The sequence below is a fragment of the Uloborus diversus genome, chromosome 3 (assembly GCF_026930045.1).
Source record: "Uloborus diversus isolate 005 chromosome 3, Udiv.v.3.1, whole genome shotgun sequence".
Taxonomy (NCBI): Eukaryota; Metazoa; Arthropoda; class Arachnida; order Araneae; family Uloboridae; genus Uloborus; species Uloborus diversus.
The window spans coordinates 137,602,393-137,629,144 of NC_072733.1; the positions used below are offsets into that span (position 1 = coordinate 137,602,393).

Below are 26,752 nucleotides of genomic sequence, written 5' to 3' on the forward strand. Positions count from 1 at the left end.
GTGGCCGAGCGGTCTAAAGCTCTGGTTTCCTAGAAGCGAAATCAGCGAGCTTTGGCGTCGCTACTCGGCGTGACGTCGAAATCAAAGTCAAGTAATTCCGGCGTGGCCACTCACGACGTCAATTTAGCTCGGCCGCGCATGCGCAGACGAATCAAATTTTCCTCTCGGCGATAAGCGACGCCGAAGGTCGGCGATTCGCTCCTAGGAAACCAATGCTTAAGGCGCGGGTTTTCGCTGACGTTAAAAAATCTTACATACCTTTACATGAAGGTAGGGGGAGAGGGGCGAAAATTGCCAAAATCATTTTTACGTAAATCATGAATGGCCCATTACGTACATATTAAACAAAGCTTTCAAACGATTGAAAGGTAGGTATGTGTTAATATTTTGAGAGTTACAGCCCCAACAGAGAAACTTTTTTTTTTATTATTATTTATTTAAGTTTTACGGGTCACATTAATTAACTAATATAGATAAATAAAAATAAATGCAAAACTAGGTGCCATGCTCTGACACAAACTCAACTACTTAATCCATTTAGGGAAACTTGCTCACAAACTAAAACATTAATTATAACATGAATCAATTATTATAATGCATTATTCTAATGGATAAATTATGCTGAAGTAAAGAATCTTAAAATAATTTCTAAACTTGATTTCGTTTTAACAGGTCAAGGATCTGGGAGCCTGATTGGAGGTAGTTTAATTAGCAGTTTAGGATCACGTGCTGCATTTCGAGTCATGGGCGGCATTTCAGGAGCCGTAGCCCTAATTTATTCTATTTTGCATTTAGTTTGGCTACGAAAAGAAACTCCAATAACTCGCCCAAGACGAGCATCCATCAAATTTCACTCCAGTTTTAACAGTAAAGGTAAGATTTTTTTTTCTGTACTTACATGAATGATGTGAGAAATGACCCTATACCTTTGTGAAACAAAATAACCATAAAACAGCAACGTCATCAAAGCGAAAATATTGTAATATTTGTGCGTTAATTACATTGTTATTTTACGGTTACTAAATGTGATATAAATTCATAAAATTCGTTTTTAGCTTAGTCCACTTTAGCTCAAAGATTAACACAGTTTTATGTAACACAGTTTTAATTTCGAATATATTCTTTGTGAAACTAGGGGCTAACGGGACAGATAATGCATTTTACTCGATACAAATAATATTTTTCAAAAAAAAATTAAGTCAATTCCTACTTAGGTTGCCAAAGGAAAAATTTATTTTTGTCAATTTTTATTAAATGATTACAATTAATACAAATATGTATATACATATGACAGAATCACAACATTAAGTGAGAAAACAGAAATTAAATTTAATTAAGCAATTAATATTTCAAAAAAGTTGTATTAACATCAAGTGCCATCTACTACAAGTTTTTAAAAATGTATTTGAACTTGAGTGGGTGAAAAAAAAAAAGTATTTTATTAACTATTGAAAATTTGAAGAAGATATATAAGTAAATATTTATAGGGAGAGTGAAAAGTAGGGACTAAAAAACGGCTAAATCTTAATATGATTTCGAATATGCTCTTAATGATAGACGAGAAATAGAAGCTAAAAGGAAAACATATATCCATTCAGAAATAAAAAAATTGAAATTATAGCTCTTTTTTAACAAGAATTTGACTTAGTTTTGGATTTAGTGGCACAAAATACATTTTGTGCCACTGGAATCCGACTCTGGAGTGCCAAGAGTCTAATGGGATGAATGAATTAAACTATTGTAGATGAAATTAATAACACAATTACTGCTTCACAGGGAGAATTAATTACGAAACCACGATTCTACATTATATTGTTTTTTTTTTTTTAATTAATGCAAAATGCACCTCGGAATGTGACATGATCAATGTAAACAATGTGAGGAAGTTTAATCACGGGACGCGGAAGCGTTCCGGCCGCCAAGAAAACCAAAAGTCAGTAGCCATCAAAAGCAAATCCACCGCCAAGAAAGACAAAAGAAAATAACGCGACTAAGAACAGTTTACACGACAGAAGAAGTTGGGGTTTTTACCCCTCTGTATCTCAGCCCCATGAAGACCCCCGGAGTTGATTTTTGGTACACTCAATCTCTAGTGGTCCCTGAAAACATAAACCAAAATACAATCCCCAGGACCATCAGGGGGAGGAGGAATTTAAGCTAGAAAATCGCTGTTCGCAAAAGTTTTCGTTTTCTTTGACAGGGCTACAGCCCAGATGAGAAGGGAAATCGAGCTGAAATTTCGCACACACACTCAGGCCGTGCTGGGCACCCAAAGAGGGCGATGGAAAGACAAGCTTGAGGGCGCCTGATTTTTCAAGTCAGGGGTGTATCCCTACAATAATTGGGGGGGGGATATAACTAATTCATTATATGGGGGGAGTGACTAATAAAAATGAAATTAAAAAGAAGAGAAGTTAAGAAATGAAGCATGTCGTTTTTTTTTGCAAAACAATATACGTATCCCAGTACGCAAAATATCTTGCCTACGTATTGCATAAAGGTTGACTTGCAAGAAAAATCATCCTGCATTAACGCTGCTTCAGTATTGTTATGGTCAGCAGGCTGCCACAATATTGACTGACAAGTGTGTGCAGCATAATATCAGGAAAATATCAAGGTAGGTTGCATTTGTAATGCTGCATACATATTGATATGCCAAGATAATATCAAGATGTTGTCATGACAGCATGAATCCAGTCTCTAGGCAAGATGATCTTGCTTTTGTAATCCTGCATACGCATTGATATGACAGGCTAATATCAAGATGTTGTCATGACAGCATGAATCCAGTCTTTAGGCAAGGTGATCTTGCCTAGATGATCAAGATGCTTTATCTATTTATTTTTTTGTATTATTTTTGCTTCAAACTCAAGAATTAAATTTCATTCTTTAATTATTTCTGTTATTCTTTAAGATAATTAATTTTCTAGCCAAAGAATATTTTCTGAAAGCTGACATCTCTGATTGAATATTCATATAAATATATTAATAGTACTCGCAATGCAATTTAAAAAATGAAAAATTCTTCGTTTTCCGTAATACTTCACTTATTTTTAAATTCGTGCTTCTAATTGTATTACAAAGACATAAAATGCCAAATTAGGAAAAATTGTGGAAGTTTTTATAGCACATAAAAAAGTAAAGATATCAACAAATAAATAAATAAAATAAAGTGCATTTCCGAGTGGATGTCAGCATTGAAAATATAGCCTGGACAAAACATTTGAATTTATCTTAAAGAATAACACAAAAAATCATTGAATGAAATTAATCTTACTCGTGAGATTGAAGTGATAATATGAAATTCTGGGTTGCATGTCCTTTGTTTCAGACATTTCCATTTCTATCATTGATCGCACATCATCTGTGATATGGCTTGTCTAGTACTATATTAATAAACAAATGCAGTTATCAGTCATTCATAAGTTATTCCTGAAACAATAATATTCCACACTAATAACTAAGCAACCAACTGAGAGAAGCCTAAAGATTGCAACGCCACGTGCAGCGTGGAGCTACTGGACCGACTGTATCGCAGGTCGAAGGAAGAAGATAACATGCCAGCAATACAATAGTCTGACTAATAATAGGAAGAGGAAACGCTGCAGGGTTACCATATTTGGCAACTTATCGCTCAGTTGAAAGATTCTAATTATTCACTTCGAAGATATGGATAAAGACAGAACAAGCACTTAACTTGGTACAGTTAAAAATGGTATAAGTAGAAATTCTTCACAGTGATAATATTTTTTAAATTAGTATTTTTCACTTTTAAAACGTAAAAAAAGTCTTGAAAAAATCGTAAACAAGAGTAAACATTGCATAATGTAATTAAATTAATTTTTTTTACGTTTTATGTCAATTCATTTTTGGTGTTTTCTGGATTGTACAGATCAAGCTGGTCATTCGCAGAGTCTTTTTTTCTTAAAAATCGGATAATGACAATTAAAATAATAATAATGAACAAGAAACTGAGAAAAGTTGGTAAAATTTTAATTAATGCTTCCATGAGCATCATCAGAAGAGTAGGGAGAGAATCGAATGCTCCAAACTTATTTCATATAGGGATTCTATAGATGGGACTGCGGCCCTGTGCCCCCAATTTTTAGGGCTCACGTGCTGACGATGATGATATGTCGCGAGAATTGAAGGTTAAATGCTTAATTATTTGGCCTCCAGAATAATCTAAACTACTTGAGAATGTAAAATGTTCCTAATTTTAAATTTTTATTTAAAAAAAATCACTTGCGCTGAGTGTTGAAAAATACCTTTAAATGCCCCCCCCCCAAAAAAAAACACACACACACACACACACACACACACACACATACACTGACGTCCCGTCTCTAAAAAACAAGAAGCAGGATATTTTGAAAACGCAGGGCTCCTAAAACTGAGTGCAAAAAATACATTTTATGTTATTTTGTTTTTTTGCTGTTATATGTAATACACTAGTCTAGGTTCGGGGCAAGGCCTCATTTCTAATTTAGAAAGTGTTATAAGAGCCAGTGGCTTGGCCAGAAAAAATTGCACTAAGCCTTCAGAAATTATATTAATGCGTAAATAGACAGGATCCCGTCGATAATGAGAAAAAACACGATGCAGACTGCGTCATTGAGATTTTTAGAAGTTTTGGACAATTTGTGGGTGCTCTGTAACATCTGAAGGGGTACGTCATCATTCTTAATGGACATCTTTGAAAGAAAAAAAATAATAAATAAAAATTGCAAACAAGTGCAGGAACTGGACTGCCATGCGCTGGAATTTAGAGCAAAACAGAATATAAAAACAGAAAAAGAATGCATTTAGAAAATAAAAGTTTTTAATTTCGTTTATATGGGTCGCTCTCTCTATTCAAGGAATATGGTCAGTAAGATGGCCTGAAGAAAATCGGTAAAACTTCACTGCAGTTTTGGGGAAATAAATGGACTAAAATGAAGAAAATTGAAATGGAAATATACAAAAATGAAAGGAAATGTTAAGTTTATACTCGTGTATGAAAAGCTTTCGTTTTATTTTATCGCGGTTTTTCAAAAAGTTTCGATTTCATGATTGCGATTTTTGGTAATTATTGGTATACCTAATTTTTCATTTAATTTCAGGCATTGCATGATTACTGAGTAGGTCAACTAGGCCGTGGCCCCAAACGGCTTTTTTTTTTTTCAAACTGATTTCGTCAATGGCTAAAATTGTAAGAGTTGACCACATAGGGCTCCCTGATGTCTTAACCAGGCCCTAATTTTGGGAAAAAAATAGATGGTTTGACCAGTTGCGGTTTTAGATTTAGGGCCCGTCAGAATACAAAGTTGGAGGCCCTGTCTAAAACAGAACTATGTAAAGCATTAATCATGTGCACTTTTGTGCGTCTTTCTTATCCCCTTTACAGTTGCGACATATGGTAAATTCGCTACTGGGTTTGACTTTAGATGAATTTGCTCTATGTTGATCTTTGATCTGCTCTATGTTTTTCAGATATACATTTTCTTAGCTGGTATACACCACTTGGACTATATTTTGGTTTATAAACCACATTATTTTATTAGATTGGCTTATATACCACATGGTGTGAATCACGACATGGTTTGTTTATATATGTACAACGTTGTACTAGTGGAAACAGAAATACATTTTCTTAGCTGGTATACACCACTTGGACTATATTTTGGTTTATACACCACATTATTTTATTAGATTGGTTTATATACCACATGGTGTGAATCATGACATGGTTTGTTTACATGTACAGCGTTGTACTAGTGGAAACAGAAGGTAGTTAGTAGAAAATTAAAAAAAAAAGTGTGTATACGCTAAAATTTGAAATGAAGATGAAGGGTAATTTAGGTCAAAACAATGCAAATTGGAATTAAGAATTTTCGTAAATCATCCCATTTAATAAGGTTAGGTGCACATTAGTCTATGAACTATGACGAACTTCCCCATAAACGTCCCTATTAAGTATTTTCTTTATGTCATGGAATTTTTTGAGATTTTTTAAAAAAGTTTCTTTACTTTATGATATTAAAAAAAAAAAAAAATCTTCAATTGTTCACATGAGCCCCTATAATAACTCTGCTCACTATCAAATTTCAAAGTTTTGCAGCACGTCTGTTTATTGGATAGACAAGAAAAAAATTATAAGACTACACAAAAAATAATTTTTTTTTTAAATTGTTCCTACAAAAAATTAGGGACTTTTAATGATTACAACTAGGGGGCATTAAAGTTCTCTTCTAGAACATTTGGTTTTTAGTCACATTATCATTCTCAGCATGGAATTTTATACTTTCTGGCTATTGACCATAATGTTCATTCATTTTACAGCTCCCTTTGAATTAAATCTTATGTAGATAGCAAAAAGATTAAAGAATTGTGCACAACTACTTTTTATATCATGTAGCGCGGCTCTAGTAGTTCTGCAGCCCTAGGCGATGTTGACAAGTGCCCCCCCCCCCCATTGAATAATAAAAATAATAATATATTAATAAAATAAAAATAATAGTAAAGTGCTTAAAATTAAAGCGAGTTTCTAGTTAAATTCCAATCTGATTTTTGCATATCCAATCACTAGTACACACTTTAATTTTAACATTAAAAGTAGTGCATCTTATGCCATAGAAACAGATATTAATATTTTCAAAAGACTTTCAAATCATGCAATTTGCCACCTCTAAAATTAAATTGAATTTCTAGTTCAATTCCAAACTATGTGTAGCATATTCAAGCACTGGTACATACTCTTAAATATGTATATATATATATATATATATATATATATATATATATTTTGCATTGAAGCAGTGAATCTTATGACGCTGAAACAGTTATTCATAATTAAAAGAAAAAAATGTTTCAACTTTGAAATTTTCTACCCCTAAAATCTGCTGCCCTAGGCGATTGCCTACCCCAGGAGCCAGGCCTGATATCATGTAATGTATATGTGTTAAATTATGAAAGAATGCTTGATTAACTATTGCAGATGCAAATTATAATATTAAACACACAATTACTTTGAAGATTGAAATGGGTGCCCTTCTCCAGGTCCAGGGTCTCATCCCCCTGAGCCCTCTGCAACCTTAGCCGACAAAATAAATTACGACAGCATTTAATATGCATGTACAAAACAAAGTTGGAATTTTCATGTAATGTTCCTATAATTTTTCTCCTCTCTTGCCCGAGTTCTATAACGGGAAAAAAATATAACATGTAAAGTACAGCTGTCAAACATTAACACCCAAGTAAAATGCATTTTCTTCATTTTAATTTTTATAATTTGTTGCCCAATGGGAAGGCAATAATGAATAATGTTATACCATGGTTAAGTTATGAGCCAAGTGCAAAATATATCCCTCAATCCTTAAGGTATAATAAGTTTCTACCGCATTTAATTAGTTTAAAAAGAAATGTTGGTCTTAGCTAAAATTAAAGACATGTTTTTTAGTCACTGTTAACTAAATCTTACTGAGTACAATATGAATATTAACAAATCCTGCTCCCGTTCATGATTATTCAAATCAATCTGAAATACAATTTACTTTTTCAAATTTACTAAATTGTAATTTATAAGAATTCATCATTATTTCACACATATTACATAATTCAACAAATAAATTCGATGTTATGCATAAAGTTCAAACATGACAAATGACAGTTCCATTCAATTCATTTTTGCATCAAAATTGAGTCCATGTTTTTAAATGTTGGGTATCATACTTTATTACAAACAAAACATGTTACAATCATAGAAGTGCATCAAATATATATAGTTGTTTATACGTGTGATTTATTGATAGTAATTTAAAGGGTTCAATGTAGATTCATAGCTGCTTCTGCAAAATTCATCCACTGCTCTTTGAAGAAACTTTGAAGAGATAATGCAAACCGAAAAGCACAAACAGAAAGGATGGCATTAATGAAAACCAAATCTTCCTGCTGTATGCTACTCAGTACAAACATTTACTTGAAAAGGAAATTGCGAGATTGGACCAATCCTTGTATTGAAACTCCTGGTTCCAGTTCTGGATCTTAGGGCTCAAAATAAAAGGTCGTAGGATAGCTGTAAAAGCAAGAAATTATTTAATATTAAACAAGACACCTTGGATATGTGATTTAAATCTTAGGATTTCTTTAAATTTCATAGTGATACTTGACAGCAAATTAAAACTATTTATGTATATTTCCTTGAAATTCAATTTCTTCCAATGCAAACTGAAAAGCATCAACAGAAAGGTTGGCACTAATTAAAACCAATTCTTCCTGCTATAATATACCTACAAAAAAATTCAATTAAAATGTTGTACAATTTTCCTTCACACTTTATCCAGGCTTAGGACTGGCAGCTGTTAATGCTGGCGTGTTTAAAAATTGTGTTAAAGAGATTTTTTTTTTTAAAAGAAAGAACAAAAAATGCATTCTAACTTTTAAACTGTAGCATGAAATGAACTACTGCATGAGCATACACTAGGATTAATTTCCACTCCGCATTCGGATTAAGTATGGATCAGTCTTAGTTTTGTGGGTCTTCTGTCTCTGATGAAAAAAATTGCCACCAAGAGACTTGCAAAAATTCAAGCATTGGAATTTAAAACTGCCCTCATCAGTTCTGCACAGCAGCTGTAAAATAAAGTATATTAACATAAAAATGTATTTTGTGAGGTAAGTATGCAGAGAAAGGTAGAGCAATAACTTATTTCTCTTACTTTTCAAAAATTAGTTTCACGTGTAATTATTTATTTGCAACCCACAAGAGTGTTTTATATTTGCTTCCTAAAAGCAAGCAGGGGTTGAAAATTAGAAAAATACGTCACTGGCCCAATGGACTAGTAAAATCTAAATTTCCCAGAACAGCACACGTTTAGTGGTCCATTATCACATCCTGATCTTAAACAACACAAAAAAAGGTGAAAAAACAAAATAAAGTAACATGATAATATAGAGTGAATTTACAACGACAATTTTTAATGGACATGACACAAGAGGTAAAATCACTATGTTATAATGCTATAGAAATCTTTTAACATATTCTTTTTTGCGGAACGAAAATCTAAACATTGTAAATAAAGGTGCAAACTTTCTTATGGTATCGAAATTTTGATGCTTACAATTTCTGAAAGGAAAGCAGAAATAAAACTTCCCTGGCCAAGTGGACTACTACAATTTGTATTTTACTGGTCCAGTAGATACTTTTGTGGTCGGTCCTGGACTAGTGGACCACTGTTAATTTGGAACCCTGGCAAGTATATCAAATGAAGAAATTAAAAATTTGACTATTGAGAATTTGTTGAGCAAAATTCTCAATAGTCAAACCAATACTCCACAATTCACGTTATCAATGTGTTATGAGGAGTTACATCACTATCAAAGATATTTAAAAGTTTACAAAAGAAGATTCTCCATATCATTATAAAATCAGAATAAACATCTAAATTTTTGCAAACCTTTAGGATCCTAAAAGTTGATCATTCTATATCTTTTACTGTAAATAACAGTAGGAACCAATGGCAATTGATATTTGCTGGTAGAAAAAACATAATCTGACCGAGAAATTTCTTCTCTGGCACAACATTTTTCATTTATAAGAGCTGACTATCAGTGGCGGATTGGTTAAAGAAATCGGCCCTGGCATAAAGGGATGTCGCAGCCCCATAACTTATATAGATACTAATTTTTACAAAAATGATTGGGAAACGATATCACTTAAATATGAGGAAATTATTCAAAAAAATTAAATATATTCTTTAAAAAAAAATGTAATAGATGGAATTCTTTTCTGTGTTTTAATGGTGAACAATTGATACAAGATAAGCTAAACCTTTGTTTGTAAAAAAAAAAGGCTATTGTAATAATCTATTTAAGTATTTTTAAGTGCATGCTGCTGTATTGATTATTTCCGTAATGATATCTCCTAACATTACTTCAGTTAGAATAGGGAGGTTATTAGGGAGGTGACCCCTTAATTTTGTCAAACACATGCCTCAATAAGGAGAGAGATAGGGAGAAGATTGATTTTCTTGCATGTGGGAGTCATTAAATATTAGCATTAGAAAACTAATTGTAAGTTTAACATTGAGTCAGAAATATGGGGTCCTGCGGTCTCTCTCCCAGAAAATTTTTCAAATTGTAGTCCTAAAAATGCAACTTTAGATTATCTCTGGTGATGTTAGGGAGAGCGGAGGTTTGAGGGTCCTCCTCCAGCAATTTTTTGGAAGTGAAACTCCGAACTTGCATTTATATATTATCGTCAATTATGTTTAGAAGATGGTGACCGGGAAAATTTCAAAATATTAGCTCTGAAAACGAAGTTTTAAAAGATTTTGAGTGATGCTAGGGAAAGGAGAGATTATCGAGCAACATCCACCGAGAATGTTTTTGAAATTGAAATCTTAAAAAGGTGATTGTAAGCTTTTTTTTTTTTTTTTTTTGATAAAAACTAGGACATCGACAGTTATTCAAAAGTTTAGTTTAAAAAACGAAACTTTTACTGACCTTCGATGATTTTAGGAGGAGGAGTTATGGCGCGGCTCTCCTTGGAATTTTTTCGAAATTGAAGCATTAAAAACAAGATTTCTGACGTGCTTTACAGATGTTGACGAAGGGGGAGGGGGACTTTCTTTGAAATTTTTCGATGCTGTAGATTCGAAAACGGAGATATAAACGATCTTTCATAATGTTACTAAGAAGAGTGGTGTGTGGTGTTTAGATTTAAATTTGAGGTTTTAATTTAACTTCTGTGAATAGGTCAAAAAATCTTCTGTCATTATGTTATGGGAAAAATAGGGATTTGGGGATTTTCCTCATTTGTTTTTCAGATTGAAACCCGAAGAAGATCATTTTAGACGATCTTCGATGATATTATGGGAAGGAGATGCTTAAGGGGCCTCCGAAATGTTTTCGACACTGATTTCTGACGCTCTTTAATGATGGGGCGGGAACGTTTCTTGGTCGATTGCGACGGAAATACTCTCCTCGAAGTTTTTCGAAGCTGAAATCCCAAATACGCTGTTGTAGGTCATCTTTAATGACGTTAAACTAAGGAATGGAGTTCGGGAGTTTTTCCCAGGAATTCCTTAAAAAGCTAAGTTTTAAAAAAGCACTTTAGGCAAGCTTTGGTGACTAAAAAGGAAGATATAAGCTTTTAGATCCCTCTCTTCTCCCCTTTTGGCTACGTCCCAATCTTCTTTTATTTATTTTATTGATAAAAATATGAAACACCCTCCAACAGTGTTCTCCTTCAAAAAAATTTACATTTAGATTTTCCATAATAAAATTTTAAATTTTCAGCCTAGTATTTTTATTTGCTTGAAATGTAAGCTATCTGCGGAACCAGGTAAAGAAAACTTTTCTTGAACTGATCTGGTGCTTTGGTGACCTTAAATAACCTTAATAACCTTTGTTCTTTTGTTCACTCTATTTTATTTTAAATATCATTCCTTTTCACCTCTTGATCAAGTTTTGTTTCAATTTTCAATTCATACACGATTTTTACATTCAAACACTTGGAACTACTGGTGTGACTATTAATTTCAATATTTCCAATCTCTCTCGCTATATTTTAATTTTTCTCCTAGTTAAACCATATTTCGGGGACCTGTGTATTTTTCTATATACATAACTCTGATTTTCAGGATGATATTCTTCAGTTAAAAAAAAAAGGAAAGGTAAATAGTAGAAAAGGTCGGTGCGTCGGCGGCCCCTGAGAATCATATTTTTTTCATATAATCATTTTTAAACTGAAGGGTCTTCAACCTTGGGCTTGAACCCTTCGAGGGATATTGAGTGAGAGAAACTGAATATTTTATTTTTCGCAAAAGAAAATGTTAGAAACGTTTAGCAGGTCTTTACTTAAATAATCTTTAAATTGCAGAATTTTGGATGCTCCAAATTGTGTTTTAAGATTGCATTTTCTGTTAAACCTTTATTGAAGAAATACTTTTTGTCACTTTTATTGCAATTGCTATGAACTACAATTCATATGAATTGAATTTCATAAGTAAAGTAATGTGAATTGCAACTCATAGATAACATTGAAAAATAGACAAAAGTGTTGCAACTTTTAAATACTGCCCTTGTTTTTCTGTTTTTTATTGCATTACTAAAATGAAATTGGCGACCCATTTCTGAAAATCTGGTAGCACCCCCACAGCCCCCTTAGCGACGGCCTTGCACCTTCTATCCGCGGGCTTGAGCCCATGCGTAAAGAGGGATTGAAGCTAGAGGATTTACGTAGCGGTATTTACATTTTACTGTTAGTAGACAGGGCAACTGATCAGCCCGATACATGACCGGCCCGTTGCCCGCCGGGTGTATCCGCCGCTGGTTGCATTTTAAAGCAATTGTGAATTGTCATTTATAAATAAAAGCGTCAAAGAGACCAAAAGTATTTTAACTTTTTACGACCGCTAAGGTTTCCCTGTTTTTTTTTTTTTTTTTAATTTATTCATTTATTTTTTAATACACTACTAAAAATATATTGGCAGCCCCAGAGCCCGACTAACTAAAAGTGAGGTCCTAAGCCCACATTAATTTGGAGGCCCCCTGAAGACTGCAGTGTTTGATTTAAATTTTTAAAGCACGAATGCACTTTTGGGGCCTTTTTGTCTAATCACACAACTATGTATAAATCACTTATGTGCATTTATAAATCCTCTTTGGGCCCCCTCATAATCGTGACCAAGTAACTTCGTTCCTGGCAGAATGATTAAAAATTCCCCTTTAAAGAAGTTTTTTTCCAATTAATAAGTCATAATTTTTTATTTTTTAAAAATACATGTATTTTTCATATCGTTGCAATGCTATGCATAATTCTTTAAAAAATGTGGGGCCCCCATAAGAACCTGGGGCCCCAGGCCTAAGCCTAGTTAGCCTGTGTGGTAATCAGGCCCTGGGCAGCCCCATTTCAGAAATCCCCCCCTCGCCCTCTTGTGGTGACGGCCCTACCTCCCTCCACCCGCAAGATGTAGCCTATGCGTAAAGAGGAGCTGATGCTGTGTTTTGCGAATTTGCGTTATTCTAAACACATGCGCGAAATTTTCATTTTGCTGTCAGTAGACAGGCCCGAAAGACTTTGCTGTTAGTTGATCGGCCCCAAGCACGACCGGCCCACCGGGCAAATGCCCGGTTGTCCGCCGGCTGTATCCGCCACTGCTGACTATGATATGATTTTGCAACAAGTGAATTATTACTAATTGAAATTTGTGTTATATGATTTGGAAGCCATCTACGATGCTGTCAAATAACCAACCGTTTCGAAAGATATTGCGTTTTAACTTAAAAAATACTTGCTATATCAAGATTTTAATTCCATTCACTTTAGAACACGCCGGAATATCATCAATTTTAAGTTTCTTCTGGGAACATCAACTTCTTAAATTCGTATTTCATCATCGAATCACCAATAATTAGTAGTCGCATACCAGTTAGGAATGTAAAGTACAAATCAAAATGAATAAATTAAAACAAAAAAGTAAAATATAAAACACACAAATGCAAGAAATAAACAATTTTTGCGGATCATAATCACCACGCCTCATGTAAATCAAATCAGGTGTAAATAAATTCGTGATCAGTACTCCAAATAACGATTACCAGAGGTTGGCATAAATGCGGCGACGAGTTCGTTTTGGCGACTCTTTTGGCATGTTTCCTGTTCCTATTATCTGGAAGAATCGCAATACAAGGGACACAAGGTATAATGAACTGTGCGCATGCGCAACTATCAACGAAGGTCCACCTGTTCTATTGTGTACTAGTTACCTTGACGGCGACAGCATGAAATCAATATCATCTTGACGGCGACAGTATGAAACCAATGCCATCTTGACGGCGCAAATAGGAGTATTTGTATCAAAAAACCGGACAAAATTATTTGATGCGATTTTTTGTCATATAATGCATTGAAACTTGCTACTCGATCAAAATAGGGTGTTTATTTAAAGAAAAGAAGATATTCCTGAGAAAATTATCTTTTTTTCTCTTCTATGCACTTAACGGTTGCTCATCTAGTATTTATTACAGCGTGCTTGCGTCTTGCGATCATCATATTTACTTCTATGAAAAACGACTTTGTTCCTCAGAGCTGTCTGGGTCTACTACCACTTCTTTAGTGGGGGTTAGGATTTCCTAAGTGTCTGTTTAGTCTGCATCTGCTACAATCCACTCATGAAAATCCCCGTGAAAAATTTACTCGGTGATGCTGCGCGAGCTTTTGCCGGTTACAGCTGCCTTCTCTAAAAACTGAGCAATTGGTTGGATTGCTTGAGAGGTAAACAGGTAAACTGCAGCACCTGGCATCAAAAATTTATGTATACTTTTAGGCATAGGATGATAACCTAACTCTTATAGTTCGACACAATCTAACAGAGGAAGGAATAATATTTTGTAATTTTGTTTCCTTCACCATCAATAATTACAACTAGTAGTGTGAGCTCTGTTTAATATTTGCATTGTTTTCGGTAATGTTTTAAAATTTTTGTTTATACTGTGCCTGCTGGTACCCATCATAGTCCTATTTTTATACCAGTACCATATTTTGCTTTTTTTCCCTTTGAAGACGTTTCTCTCCCCCCCCCCCGTGCTATTATAATTATACAGTCGTAACCCATCGTGGTCAAGCAGTACGTGAAGTTGAATTTCAGAGACGGTATCTGTTACTCGTACTGGGTCCTCATCCGGGCAACATTCCTTCTAAACACTTTCTGCAATTGAACATTAGGGGAAATTGCTTTTGTTATCATTTTAATTTCTTCCCACTCCCCTCTAGGGAAGTCTCTGCCTGCAAAAATTGCCAGAGCCTCTTGAGGTGTCTGTTTCATAGCAAGTTAGATTACTATAGAGGAAATAATAGTTTTTTCGAAGTTTGGTTGATCCAGTTGGTTAAGAATTTAATTATTTTATGATTTTGGATTTATCACTGTTTTTATAGCGCACTGGATTATACCAACTACACTTGTCATTTCTTCAACAGGTACCTGATTTTGTAGTTCTTTAGTTTTACAATTTAGTTCTTGAAAGAACTTTGATGGTTTCTGCTAATTGCGCAGATTTTGTCTACCAGTAATGAAATATCTTAGCCATTGTTCTTTATTTTTCAAGAAACGATCATCAATATAGCATTCAGATGCCTCTTTACAATTGAACTCGGTTTAAAAATTCTTCAAAACACGACTCGATGTGATCTGCCTATTTCCCTTATTCCTCAAGTTTTCCTCCGGACAATGTACACTTTTTAGCCAGTATCATGGCTTTGAATACTTTCATAATATCATATATTATATTCTGGTAAAAGACTTCACAGTTTCAGAAGAATTTATAAAGAAATAAGAAAAATCTCTGAACTTGAAATAGTTAAGCCATTTTTACTCACCAACTTTAAACTTCTTAAAAACAAAATGGCGGAAGATGTTTTTACGGAATATCATAGCAGACAGTCTATATTTTATGCCCATAACAAAAGTACAGCCCGACTCGGCCCGGAAAGTAAACAAAACGTTTAATTTCTAAAAATTTTAGTGACAAATAAACACCCAATTTTGACTTAATTTCATACAGTTAGAAAATGACAAATGGTGAAATATTTCAACGAAGCAGGATTTTAGATGGAGCTACATACCTCCCTTTTCCACATTCAAAAGATTGTTTTACTAAATTTCATCGCATTCAAATACAGTAACAATAAAATGGATACTTAGCATGAAAAGCGTCGAAAGCAAAAGCGAGAGGATCCAACACTGTCTAAGTTCCGACTAGCGTACACCAACGGAAATGCAACAGGTGAAATTTTTACTGCTGTCCAATGATAGAACAGTTATCTGACTTGAAGTAAAGTAGGTTTAAAACAATTTTCGTAAAACTTTTTTATTTTGGTTTTTGTCCGGTTTTACTGGCCAAATACTCCTATGTGCGGCGTCAACATGTGTGCAATGCTGATATTGTAAGGTAATATCAATATTGGTATTTTTAGATGAATGAAATGTTGCATACGTGTTGTTATTACAATATTGCTTTTTAATCTTTATGCAACCTTTATGCAGTATGAAACACATCAATATTGACGTCGTCAGTATAATATCAAGATCTCTCAAGGTTGATGCAAGAAATTTTGCTAGTATTCATGTGATTAAGAGGGTTTAAATGAAAATTAAGTGTTTCGAGAAACAAGAATGAAACAAAAAAATTTCAACAGTATTCTGGATTTATTAACTTTTCTCAAACCGTTCAACCATAGATTCGTTTGAAGACTCGGAAGCTAAAATTGATAATCAATTAAATCCTTAATGGTACTGTTTTTTTATAAGTGAAAAGTAGTAATATCAAGATGACATCTCTTTTTACCGCTTTCAGTAACAGTGAAAAGGGGAAGGGGGGTTCGGGAGGATCTCCCTCGGAATATTTTCGGAATTTAAGTCCAAAAAACGAAATTGTGAGCCATCTTTGATGACGCTAGAAGAAGGCATTGGCCTCAGAACTCTCCCTCACACATTTTTTTTCCAATGATTTTAGAGGAAGGAGAGTTTTTGAAACATTTCCCAAAAATGTTTCAATGTCGAGGTCTAAAAACGGAATTTTTATGGGCCAGGGCCATGACGTTAGGTAAGACATGGGGTTCAGGTATGCTCCCCCCCCCCCCGTTAATTTTCAAAACAGAACTTTCAAAAACGTAGCTTTGTTAGACGATCTTCGATGATGTTAGGGAATAAGGGATTATGAATTTAAGAGCCCTTCGGAATTTTTTTTGAAATAAAGAGATGAAAGTCCATTAACGGAAAGCATTTTTAGTAATCAATAACAAAGCCGATACGGCCGCCGTGATTCCCTTCCGAAAATTTTCGAGTGACTGGCGAGGAATTCGCGTTATGTCTAAAATTCTTTACTGGTGAAAAAACTCGCGTTATAGCCATTTCGCGTAAGTCGGATCGCGTTGTAGCGGGAGTCGACTGTATTAGAACATATATATTTCCTTTTATTTTAATGAGGGGTCTAATGGGAAATGTCCTATCAGACTCTGTATGAAAAGTCCCATTAGCCCCCATGCCACTTTGCCCAAGTACTGAGATAACTTTCGGTTATTTAATCAAAAATAACAAAGAATGAGAATTGCAACACATCATATAATAAAACTCCAAAATAGCAGGTGTCTTTGAATACCATCGAAATCAAAAGTAGCATGAAACGTGGTACGTCTCAAAATAATCAAATAAATTTGCATTTTCTAGCAAAAAGTATCTGCCAAGTTTCAAAGACGGACGTTTTTTCAAACTTCTAGAGAAGTACCCGATGAATATATCCGTAACTGAGATCATATATCGCTCACTCATTTTATCAACGTCCTAGTTTAATAAACGTGATTTTTCAGAAGAAATATTTTAAAAATTAAAAGTAAGATATGATGTAGTAAAACTATATTTCAAGCCACTAATGGAACTTTTTCTTACGCATAAAGACTTTTTCAAGAAAATCTGGTATTTCTTCTCTGTTTCATGAAGAAGAAGTTTAAAAAGTATAAGTTTTAAAAAGTTGCTCTTTATTTACGACATTCTTGCACTAAATTTCAAAGATATTATTCGAAATATCTCAAAATGTTTCATTATTCTTACTAACTGTTCTCCTTAGAATACAGAAGTAAATGCAAATACAGTAAAACATGTCTACAACGACACTGTTGGGACCTAAAAAAATATTGTTACAGACAGGTTATCGTTATAGACAGTTTAATTATTCACGCTGACATTTTTCTGGGACCAAAGGAAATACTGTTATAGACAGGTTTATTATTATATACAGGTTTCACTGTAGAGCGTTCTTGATTAAAAAGTAAAAATGAAAAATACTCTTTTTTGGGGTGCAATACTGTTTTCGAAATAAATAATATCATCTTTCACTAAACGACACAGATGTTTCATGCCCAATGGATCAAGCACAACCCAAGATGTGACAATCTTGAAAAGGATATGGGTCATTCTTCAAAAAGTGTAACTTTTTTGTCACACGCCTTTTACAGAAAAAAACTTTAGGAAACTATTCATTTAACAATGCTTTTTAATTTCATCAAAAATATATCTATTTAAACCTGCCAACAATTTTTTTATAATAATTTTTATTTTAGTATATTTTTGGTACACAACAAGTGAATTCTCACCTCCGTGGCATTCACACACCTGGCGTGACTAATTATGTTGTTTAATAACTTGTTTAATTAAAAGTATATATATATATATATATATATATATATATATATATATATATATATATATATATATATATATATATATATTTATTTATTTATTATTCCTTTCATAAGTGTCTCAAATACTAACTGTTTAATACTAACAAGTGAATTCTCACCTCCGTGGCATGTCACACACCTGGTGTGACTGTTTATGTTGCTTAATAACTTGTTTAATTAAAAGTATATATATATTTATTTAGTATTTGAGACACTTGTGAAAGGAATAATAACTGTTTAAGCATATTTAATTTTTTAATATTGTATTTTAGTTCGTTTTTTAGGAAAAGTAGTCATGTCACACAAAAAATGCTCACCTCCGTCACCCACACTTAAAATTCCATTCCTCATTAACACGTAGCAGTAATGACATCAAATTTTATTTTCCATGATACAAGGGAACCCTTGTTTATTTTCAGCCATAGTTGAAGTTGCGAGATTTTTGTCAAAAAACAAGGAGATAGGTTTTGCTGTAAAAACTTAGTGTGGTTATTCTGACTTCTCACCTCCGTGAACTCAAATTTCAGGGATGTAAATTAATGTAAAAAAAGAAGTGAACATGTTTTCATATGAAAAATTATCATATAAGCTTTGTGCTACGATATGATTAAGGTGAAAAAACAACGTAAATAAAGCACAAATATTCGAGAAAATACAGCATATAGCTATTTCAAGGCTACAATGGAGCCTCTTCATCAGTGCAAAAAGCTCACCAACACAACCAGAAGTTGCGAGAGAACTTGTTGCTAGTTCTCTCGCAACTTCTGGTTGTGTTGGTGAGCTTTTTGCACTGATGAAGAGGCTCCATTGTAGCCTTGAAATAGCTATATGCTGTATTTTCTCGAATATTTGTGCTTTATTTACGTTGTTTTTTCACCTTAATCATGTTTTCATATGCTTGACATGTGCAGATTGTAGCAACGAAGAAAAAACATATTTCCCTGAAAAATGTATCCATTATTAAAGGCTTATATAAAAGAAAAATCTCTCACCTCCGTGACAAACCATATCAATGTCATTATTTGTGAGGTGAAAATAAATGATGGAGGTTAAATACATTAATCTTAGGCAGCCTACCGCAATTGTAAATTGCCAGTATATTCTCAAATTTACTAAATACTATTTTTATTACACATTTCAACTGAAACGATAACTACTAATTAAGTCGCACTTTAATCAGGAGAGCTTAATATTAAATTCCCATTAATCATTAAAATAGCTCATTGTTTTTGCACAATTAACAAAATTACTACTTTGATATTAAATTGGCCTCAATTTTTAAACATTAAAAATAAAAGAAATTCCTTTTTTTTATTTCCGTGAATAAGGCATTTTATATTTTTTTCACTTATGAGTAAAATAATTGGAACTTAGCTGGGCCATTGTTTATGGTTACTTCTAGTAGCTAACTGAAAAATGAAAAAGAAAACCAAAGGTTTCGAAATTGAAAAAGATTTGCGTTCAAAAGTTACGTTTTCTAGAGAATGACCCATATTCTGTTGATACTTGAAAATGCAAATACGACACTTTTCCTCTCTAACAGCGAAATATTAAGTTATAGAAATGCAGGTCTTGGAGAGATCTGCTACTCATTCACGGCAGTTCAAAAAAAGGCATAACTCAAAATCGCTAATTTTTGAGATAGACGTTTTTGAAAGGAGTAGGCGATATGGGTATGCTCTCTCTTCACCCATGGTTTCTTTTTTCCAGCTTTGTACGAAACAGGATGGCTTAGAAAAACATTTAAAAAATGTTTTCTTCAATCATATTGATCTCCTAAAAGCTCGCGACTGTCTTTTTACTCGAAATCCTCTCCCCCCCCCCCACACACACACACCACTCGTATCGCTCGCCAACCCTGCAATGGTTCAATGCCACCTGCGGTGGGTGACAACTAATAGTTTCGTACCCATAAACACTGCTTATATATCTGTACAGCATTGTTTAAATGCAGAAGGGAGTAAAAGATGGGCTCCTTTTCTTCACAGATGAAGAGGACGCAACGGACAACGTTCCGGTCATTTCCTCAGTTGTTCCTTGCAAATGTATTATGTAAAATATGCTAGTTGTATGTAATTTGGACAAATTGCATCGACCTAAAAAGTTAAAAAGTTATTTTTAAAGTTGGAGAATTATCGGCAGGACTCTCACCAAAGGCGGGTGTAGTAGGGAAAGGGTCTCCCCCCCCCCTTTATTTTACAGAGAATGAGCTACCTATCTCATTTTAGTGACATAAAAAGGGGAAAACCTTCGCGGTGTTAAAAGTTAAACAAAAAATAAGAACAAATGAATAAAAATGACGTTCTTTTTGCCTGTAAAATTTAATAGGAAAATGCTAGTTAAAATATTATTCATTAACGTCCGAAAAGCTGTTACTATGACTATGAGAACCTCTACGGGTCAGCGAGATGTACGTTTAAAAAAACATTTCTATGAACAAAAAAGTATTCAATACATAATAGAAACACATCGCGAGGTACAGTTTGAAAAATCAAATGAGTAAATAAATAAATAAATATTACAGCTTTCTTGGAACCACCATCATGGTTATACAGTGAAACCTGTGTATAACAATACTGTCTATAACAATAAACTTGTCTATAACGATATTTTCCTTGGTCCTTGCAAAATGCCAGCATGAATAATCAAACTGTCTATAACGATAACATGTCTCTTACAATATTTTTTTAGGTCGCAACAGTATCGTTGTAGACAGGTCTGTAAAACTTTTTTTTTTTAAATTAATGACAATGACTTTTTTTGACATGTTTCAGCAAAGTGGAAAAAAATACATGAGCCTCCAAAACATATTTCAAATCGAAAAATAGTTTAAATGAGGGAAAGTTTTTTTTTATCACAGTTTTTGAATATTTGATGGTTAAAAACGAAAATAAAACAAAATTCTATCATGAGATTCAGAAGGCACGATAATTAAAGTAAAAAGCAAACGGAAAAAATTACTTAAGGTACTACCGCAAAATTACCACCTCATTCCAAAATAAAAATTTTTAATGTGGCCGCAGATATTTTTCTAACAAACACAAAATATGAGGATGAAATTTTAAAAAATCATTGAGGATACCTAGTAGCACGTTTCCTTGAACATTTTATTTAAAATAAATAAGATACAGAAAAATTACCACCTCTTAACATTGTCAAAAAGCGTCTAAAATTGCGTTTATAAAACTCAAAATTCAAAAAATTCAGGGAGAGCGCCCCCCCCCCCTTGAGCATCGTTCGAAAATCTTAACATTTTGCTTTTAGAACTTCAATTTCCAAAAATTCAGCAAAAGGCTTCATCACACTAACCTGACCAAACAGCATCTAAAATCGCGTTTTTGGAACATAAATTTTCAAACATTATCCAGGGAAAATCTCGAGTCTCATTCCTTTCCCTAATGCTATCAAAGGTTACAATTGGTAAACAAAGGCTTACAATCACTTTTTTAGAACTTCTACTTGAAAAATTTTCTGGGTGAGCCTGTAGACTTCAAACAAACTCTTCAACTTTATAATATTAGTATAGATATAAATTTTCCCGTTTTCATAACATTTTTTATTGCTGTTGCACTCCTATTAGTCATAGCGTGATGGTATATAGCCTATAGTTTTCCTCAATGAATGGGCTACTCAACACAAAAAAAAATTTTCAATATGAACCAGTAGTTCTTGAGATAAGCGCGTTCAAACAAACCAACTCCTCAGCTTGATGATATAAAAGTTAATTAATAAGAAAAATAAGACAATGATGCGTACATATATATATTTTCTTTACGAATCATTTCTAGCATCGTTTAGGATTTTCTCTGAAAAGTACCCTCGAGATTTGCCTCATGGCTGACATGAACATATGCCCACTGGACCGTGAAGCCCGCACTTTCAGGTCGAGCCACCGTGGCTACGAATATTCTGCGTTCCAAGCATTTTATATTATAATATAAATTTTCCCGTTTTCATAACATTTTTTATTGCTGCTCCACTCCTATTAGTCACAGCGTGATGTTATATAGCCTATAGCCTTCCTCAATGAATGGACTATTCAACACAAAAAGAATATTTCAATTCGAACCAGTAGTTCCTGAGATTAGCGCGTTCAAACAAACAAACTCTACAGCTTTAGATAGATTTAATTGTTAATCACAATTATCTGTGAATGTAAATATTAGTAACGCGGGAAGTTTGTCTATGAACGATCTGCAGTTTTTCGCACATGTGGCTTATACAAGTGAGGGTGATTCATACTCTAGTTTTAAACCGAAAAAAAAAGTAGGGAGTGGTAAAAAAAACATCAATTTTGATTACTTTGGGGGGGGGGGGATACCACCGTAAGTCTCGCTCACTGCTACAAATGTTCATGTTTCTGAACTTTTTACCTCTAGCCGTTCAAAAGAATGTTTTAACGGCTAATATAATACTTCCTTCCTCTCTAAATAACTTTTAAAAAGCCTGAAACTGTCCAAAACTGGAAGAAAAAAAGGGGGGGCGGAGGTTATCTCCAAAAAGTAGTGCGCGATTAGAGGAACATGGTGGTCATATTTGGATTTTGGAGGCCATTTTAGATAAGAATCAGCAAGAATAGAATTGGAAGCATTTTTCATGTTGTGCAGATTAAATTAAAAAAAAATGCTAATGCATAAAAAAAATGGTACAACAAAGGTTATTCAGATGAATATTAAACTCCTTTGGAAAAATTAAACGGACAGAGCGTGAAATGTGTTTCTTGAAAAAAAAATTTAAACCTGGATTGAGCTTTCCTTTGATACTTTATGCTTCATTTGCTTTTAATTTTACAGAAAGAAAAAATTCAACTTTATCCTCAGTGGAAGTCAATGGAACAACTATACCTCATGCCATGGAACTACAAGGAGGAACTAATTGAAGATCAGACAATAAATAAATTATTAATGAATATAGTTTCAAGCAAAAATTTCTTTCATTATTATCACAACGCTATTTTATGTGTATCTTTTCCAAACGGTAATTTATATTTTTAACAGTTGTCACATTTTTAATCTGACTGAAATAAAATTTTATCTTTTTATGTACATATGTTTTTTAATATTTGATGCATATATATTCATCCTCAAAACAAAAGAATCTAGAAAGTATAGAGGATTGAAAAAAATAATAAAAGTCAACGGACACAAACAAAAAATTATTAAAAACAAGTGAAGAAGTTATTAGAGAAAACTTTTTTCATCAAATTACAAAACTATTCCATAGTAACACCCAAAAAGAGAAGATGTTAGTTTAAAGATTGACGTCACACCCGAGGGTCCACTGTTCCTATCACAGAAGTGAATTTTAAAGATTGACCATGGAGCATAGGCAGATTTATGGAAGGGGATGAGGGGGCAATTCCATTCGCCCCCCCCCCCCCAGTTTTGGGAGGACTTCAGACCTAGCAACAACACACCTTCCAAAATCTTAAAACAAAAATCATGATTTTTTTTCTTTTTTGAATACTTCAGACGTGCAAATTAAGAAAATAGCAAATGTCCTTCTCTGATGGGAGAAAAGAAAAAAAAAGACTGTATTACATGTAGAAAAGCTGTCACTGGGACTGGGGTGCTGAAAATGTGTCTAAAATGACTATTTTCAACTGAAAACCATTAGGGCAAGTAGGTATATAAATGAAAATATAGGCTAAATGAGATATGCATTCAGCTGCAACTCTTAAAATAATTGACGATCGTTTTAGAAAATTAGAAGCTAAAACAAAAGAAAAAAAAATTCCCTTGAAAGAAATTAAATAAGTCCTTGAAACTCCTAAGCAAAATGTGCTTCAAATTTATTTCTTATCAAGTGCATAAATTATGAATTGTTCAAATGGGCAGTAACTCTCTTGTAACCTATTTTCTAAATGTGTCCACCATTTATTTTTAAGCATTAACTTACATTTCAAAGCACATTTAAAGTATGCAACTTTTTAAAAAAATTATTTGCCTATTTTTTCCCTAGATTTTTGTCTATCCAGTTACCCGTTATAAGGCTTCAAAATGCAGAATTTTGTATCCTTTTTACAAAATTTTCTACGGGGGTGATTCCCGGACACCCTAAAATTGGAGGTATTCTATATCACACTTAATAGGGAGCTCTGCGTCACTGTTGATATCAGTCCAACTCTTACAGTTAATTCAAACACATTACTAAAAACGACACACAAAAAAGTAAAGCATGGTCTTATGCATTACAGGAAAAGACATTGGGGGGGGGGGCTTTCGAGAGGAGAAGGCCTTCTTGCTCCCAGCAGATAAGGGGTCTCAGTCATCACATTTGAGGACACGAGTCACGAGAGTGAAGCAGCAGAGCAGCACATTCATTCGCGCGGTGGATACCAACAACGTTGTTTGTGAAAGATAGCAGACGTCCACCATGGTTTTACCACTTTTTTAAGTGAAAATATGACTCAAAATTCACTTTATAGGCTCCAAAGTGTACTACAACTTTGTAAGAAGCAACATTCAAAGGTAAGAAATATTCATTTCAATATCTTGCTCTTATTTTCTTTCTTTACTGAAAGAACTGTTAAGCCTAATCTAGCTCCTAATGATTTTGAAGGATTTTTTGTAGATTTTTTTTTTTTTTTTCTTGTCTAAAACAGAGTGAGATGCAAAAGAGAAAAAAAAAGAACTGCATTTGTAATTGTTTATCTGAATTTTTAAAATATTTTCTTACTAGCTTAGCTTACTCGATTCAAAACTTATTGACAAGGTTATGTCTTTAAAACTAAGTAATAAGAGTTATTAATTTGTGCCTTGCTTTTTATGAAGCTAAACGAGTATTTTTTCTCAATAAATTAATATCAATCAGTAAATTGAAAAATTAAGCTCACATACGTAGATGTGCCCTTCAAAAGAACACATTCGCTTTAAAAAATGTATTTTAGCAATTGTTTTATCAGATAAAACTTTGAATAATTGTAAAGTGTATTGAAGTATAAGTTTTTGAAGCTATTTTCAGTTATTTAGAATTTGAAGAGCTGCATGAATACTTTATTTTTTATATCAAATTTTACTTGCAAGGTATCCTAAGTAATTAAATCATTTTTGCTCTTTTTATATAATTAATTCAAGCATGTAAATGAACTAGAAAATTCTAAGAAATACAGTTATTTAATTCCAAATAATTTCCACATATTGTAGGTTAAGAAAATTGAATTGTTTATTACAATAATTTTTTTTAATCAAATTATTTGAATATACTGTATGCATTCGTTTAATATTTAAAAATTATTTTTCAATATAAGTTTATTAAGCAGTTAGAATAAATGGTGGGAAAATCGAATAGTTTACTATGTATGTATAATTTAATGTGTATTTAAATATATTTTTAGAAACTTGCCATCATGGACATGAATTTAAATTTCTGCTGCGAATGTTAATTCAATCAATTACTAACACCCTAATCAACAAATATTGTAAAAAAAATAATGATTGTGAGTCAAAAAAAAAAAAAAGAATCCAACTTCCAAAATAAAAAGTAAAAGAAAACTGGAAACTCACAAAAAAAAACAAAGTTTAATTGATTAAAAATGATTTCCTTATGCCAACGCGCAGTAGAATTCATTAAAATTAGTATATTCAGGACTATTTTTTTAAAAAAACTTATTTAGTTTGTTTATTTTTATTTTTTTGAATTGTAATAAGTTATTTAAGCTATCTTACTAATGGCCTCATGCATTACATTTAAACTGCTGTACGGTTTACTAGATGTAAATAATTCATTCGTAATTTAATTTTATATTCTCAGGACAGAAATTCTTTTTGTTAATACAAATGCTTGACTGTCCCGCCCTTTTGCATTATAACAAATAAAAAATGTTTAACAAATATCCTGACTCATAAATATTATTAGGGGTTTAAATACTTCTCAAAATGCAGTTTATCAAGATAATTAAAGTAAACTTTCTACATTTTATTTTAAATGTATTTTTAAGGCAGGTTTGGATTTTTTTTTTTTTTTTTTAATTTCAATTTGAAAATTAGACTTTTGGCCATTAAAAAGCAGATTACAGATGTGTTTTTAAACTATCTCTTAGTGTTAACATGGTATTTAAAATTGCAAAACAAATTTTTAAGAATTCTTTAATTAGGGCAAAGGCTATTATAAAATAATGATAATTAAATCATTCTAAAATTTGCAGAACAACTCAAGTTCTTGTTCACTGTTGTTGGTCAGATATTTTTTAAGAGAAATAAATGTTTGTGTTAAACATATGGTGAGATTATTGTAATGAAATGTTTTAGCCTTGGGTTTTTGAACAATTTGTTTATGTATGAAGGAAAAAGGGAATAAATATATTTTCACTACCAATAGTGTTGTCCTGTATTTTTGCCTCATTTACATGCATGTAACTTTTTAGCTATTTATTACTGAACGTGGGTTACTATAGAATACAATTAATTACATGTATTTTCAATTAGTTTCAGAAAAATGGGTCAATATTCAAAGCTAACGTTTGTTTCTAAGATCATATCCATCTTCCATTATTATTGCTCCGATTTGGAGGGGGGGGGGGGGGCTCTGTTTAAA

The 26,752-nt window shown here is 33.0% G+C and overlaps 1 protein-coding gene across 2 annotated transcripts in view; it reads left to right on the forward strand.

The window, feature by feature from the left end:
- LOC129218492 (major facilitator superfamily domain-containing protein 6-like) overlaps positions 1 to 23,229 on the forward strand; it is a 74,686-nt gene extending 51,457 nt beyond the window's left edge. For both annotated transcript variants that reach the window (XM_054852777.1, XM_054852778.1), the window contains 2 exons: positions 673 to 873; positions 23,011 to 23,229. In XM_054852777.1, the coding sequence (XP_054708752.1) occupies positions 673 to 873; positions 23,011 to 23,096 (287 nt within the window). In that variant the 3' untranslated portion in view covers positions 23,097 to 23,229. The remainder of the gene's footprint in view (positions 1 to 672; positions 874 to 23,010) is intronic.
- The last annotated feature ends 3,523 nt before the right edge of the window (positions 23,230 to 26,752 follow it).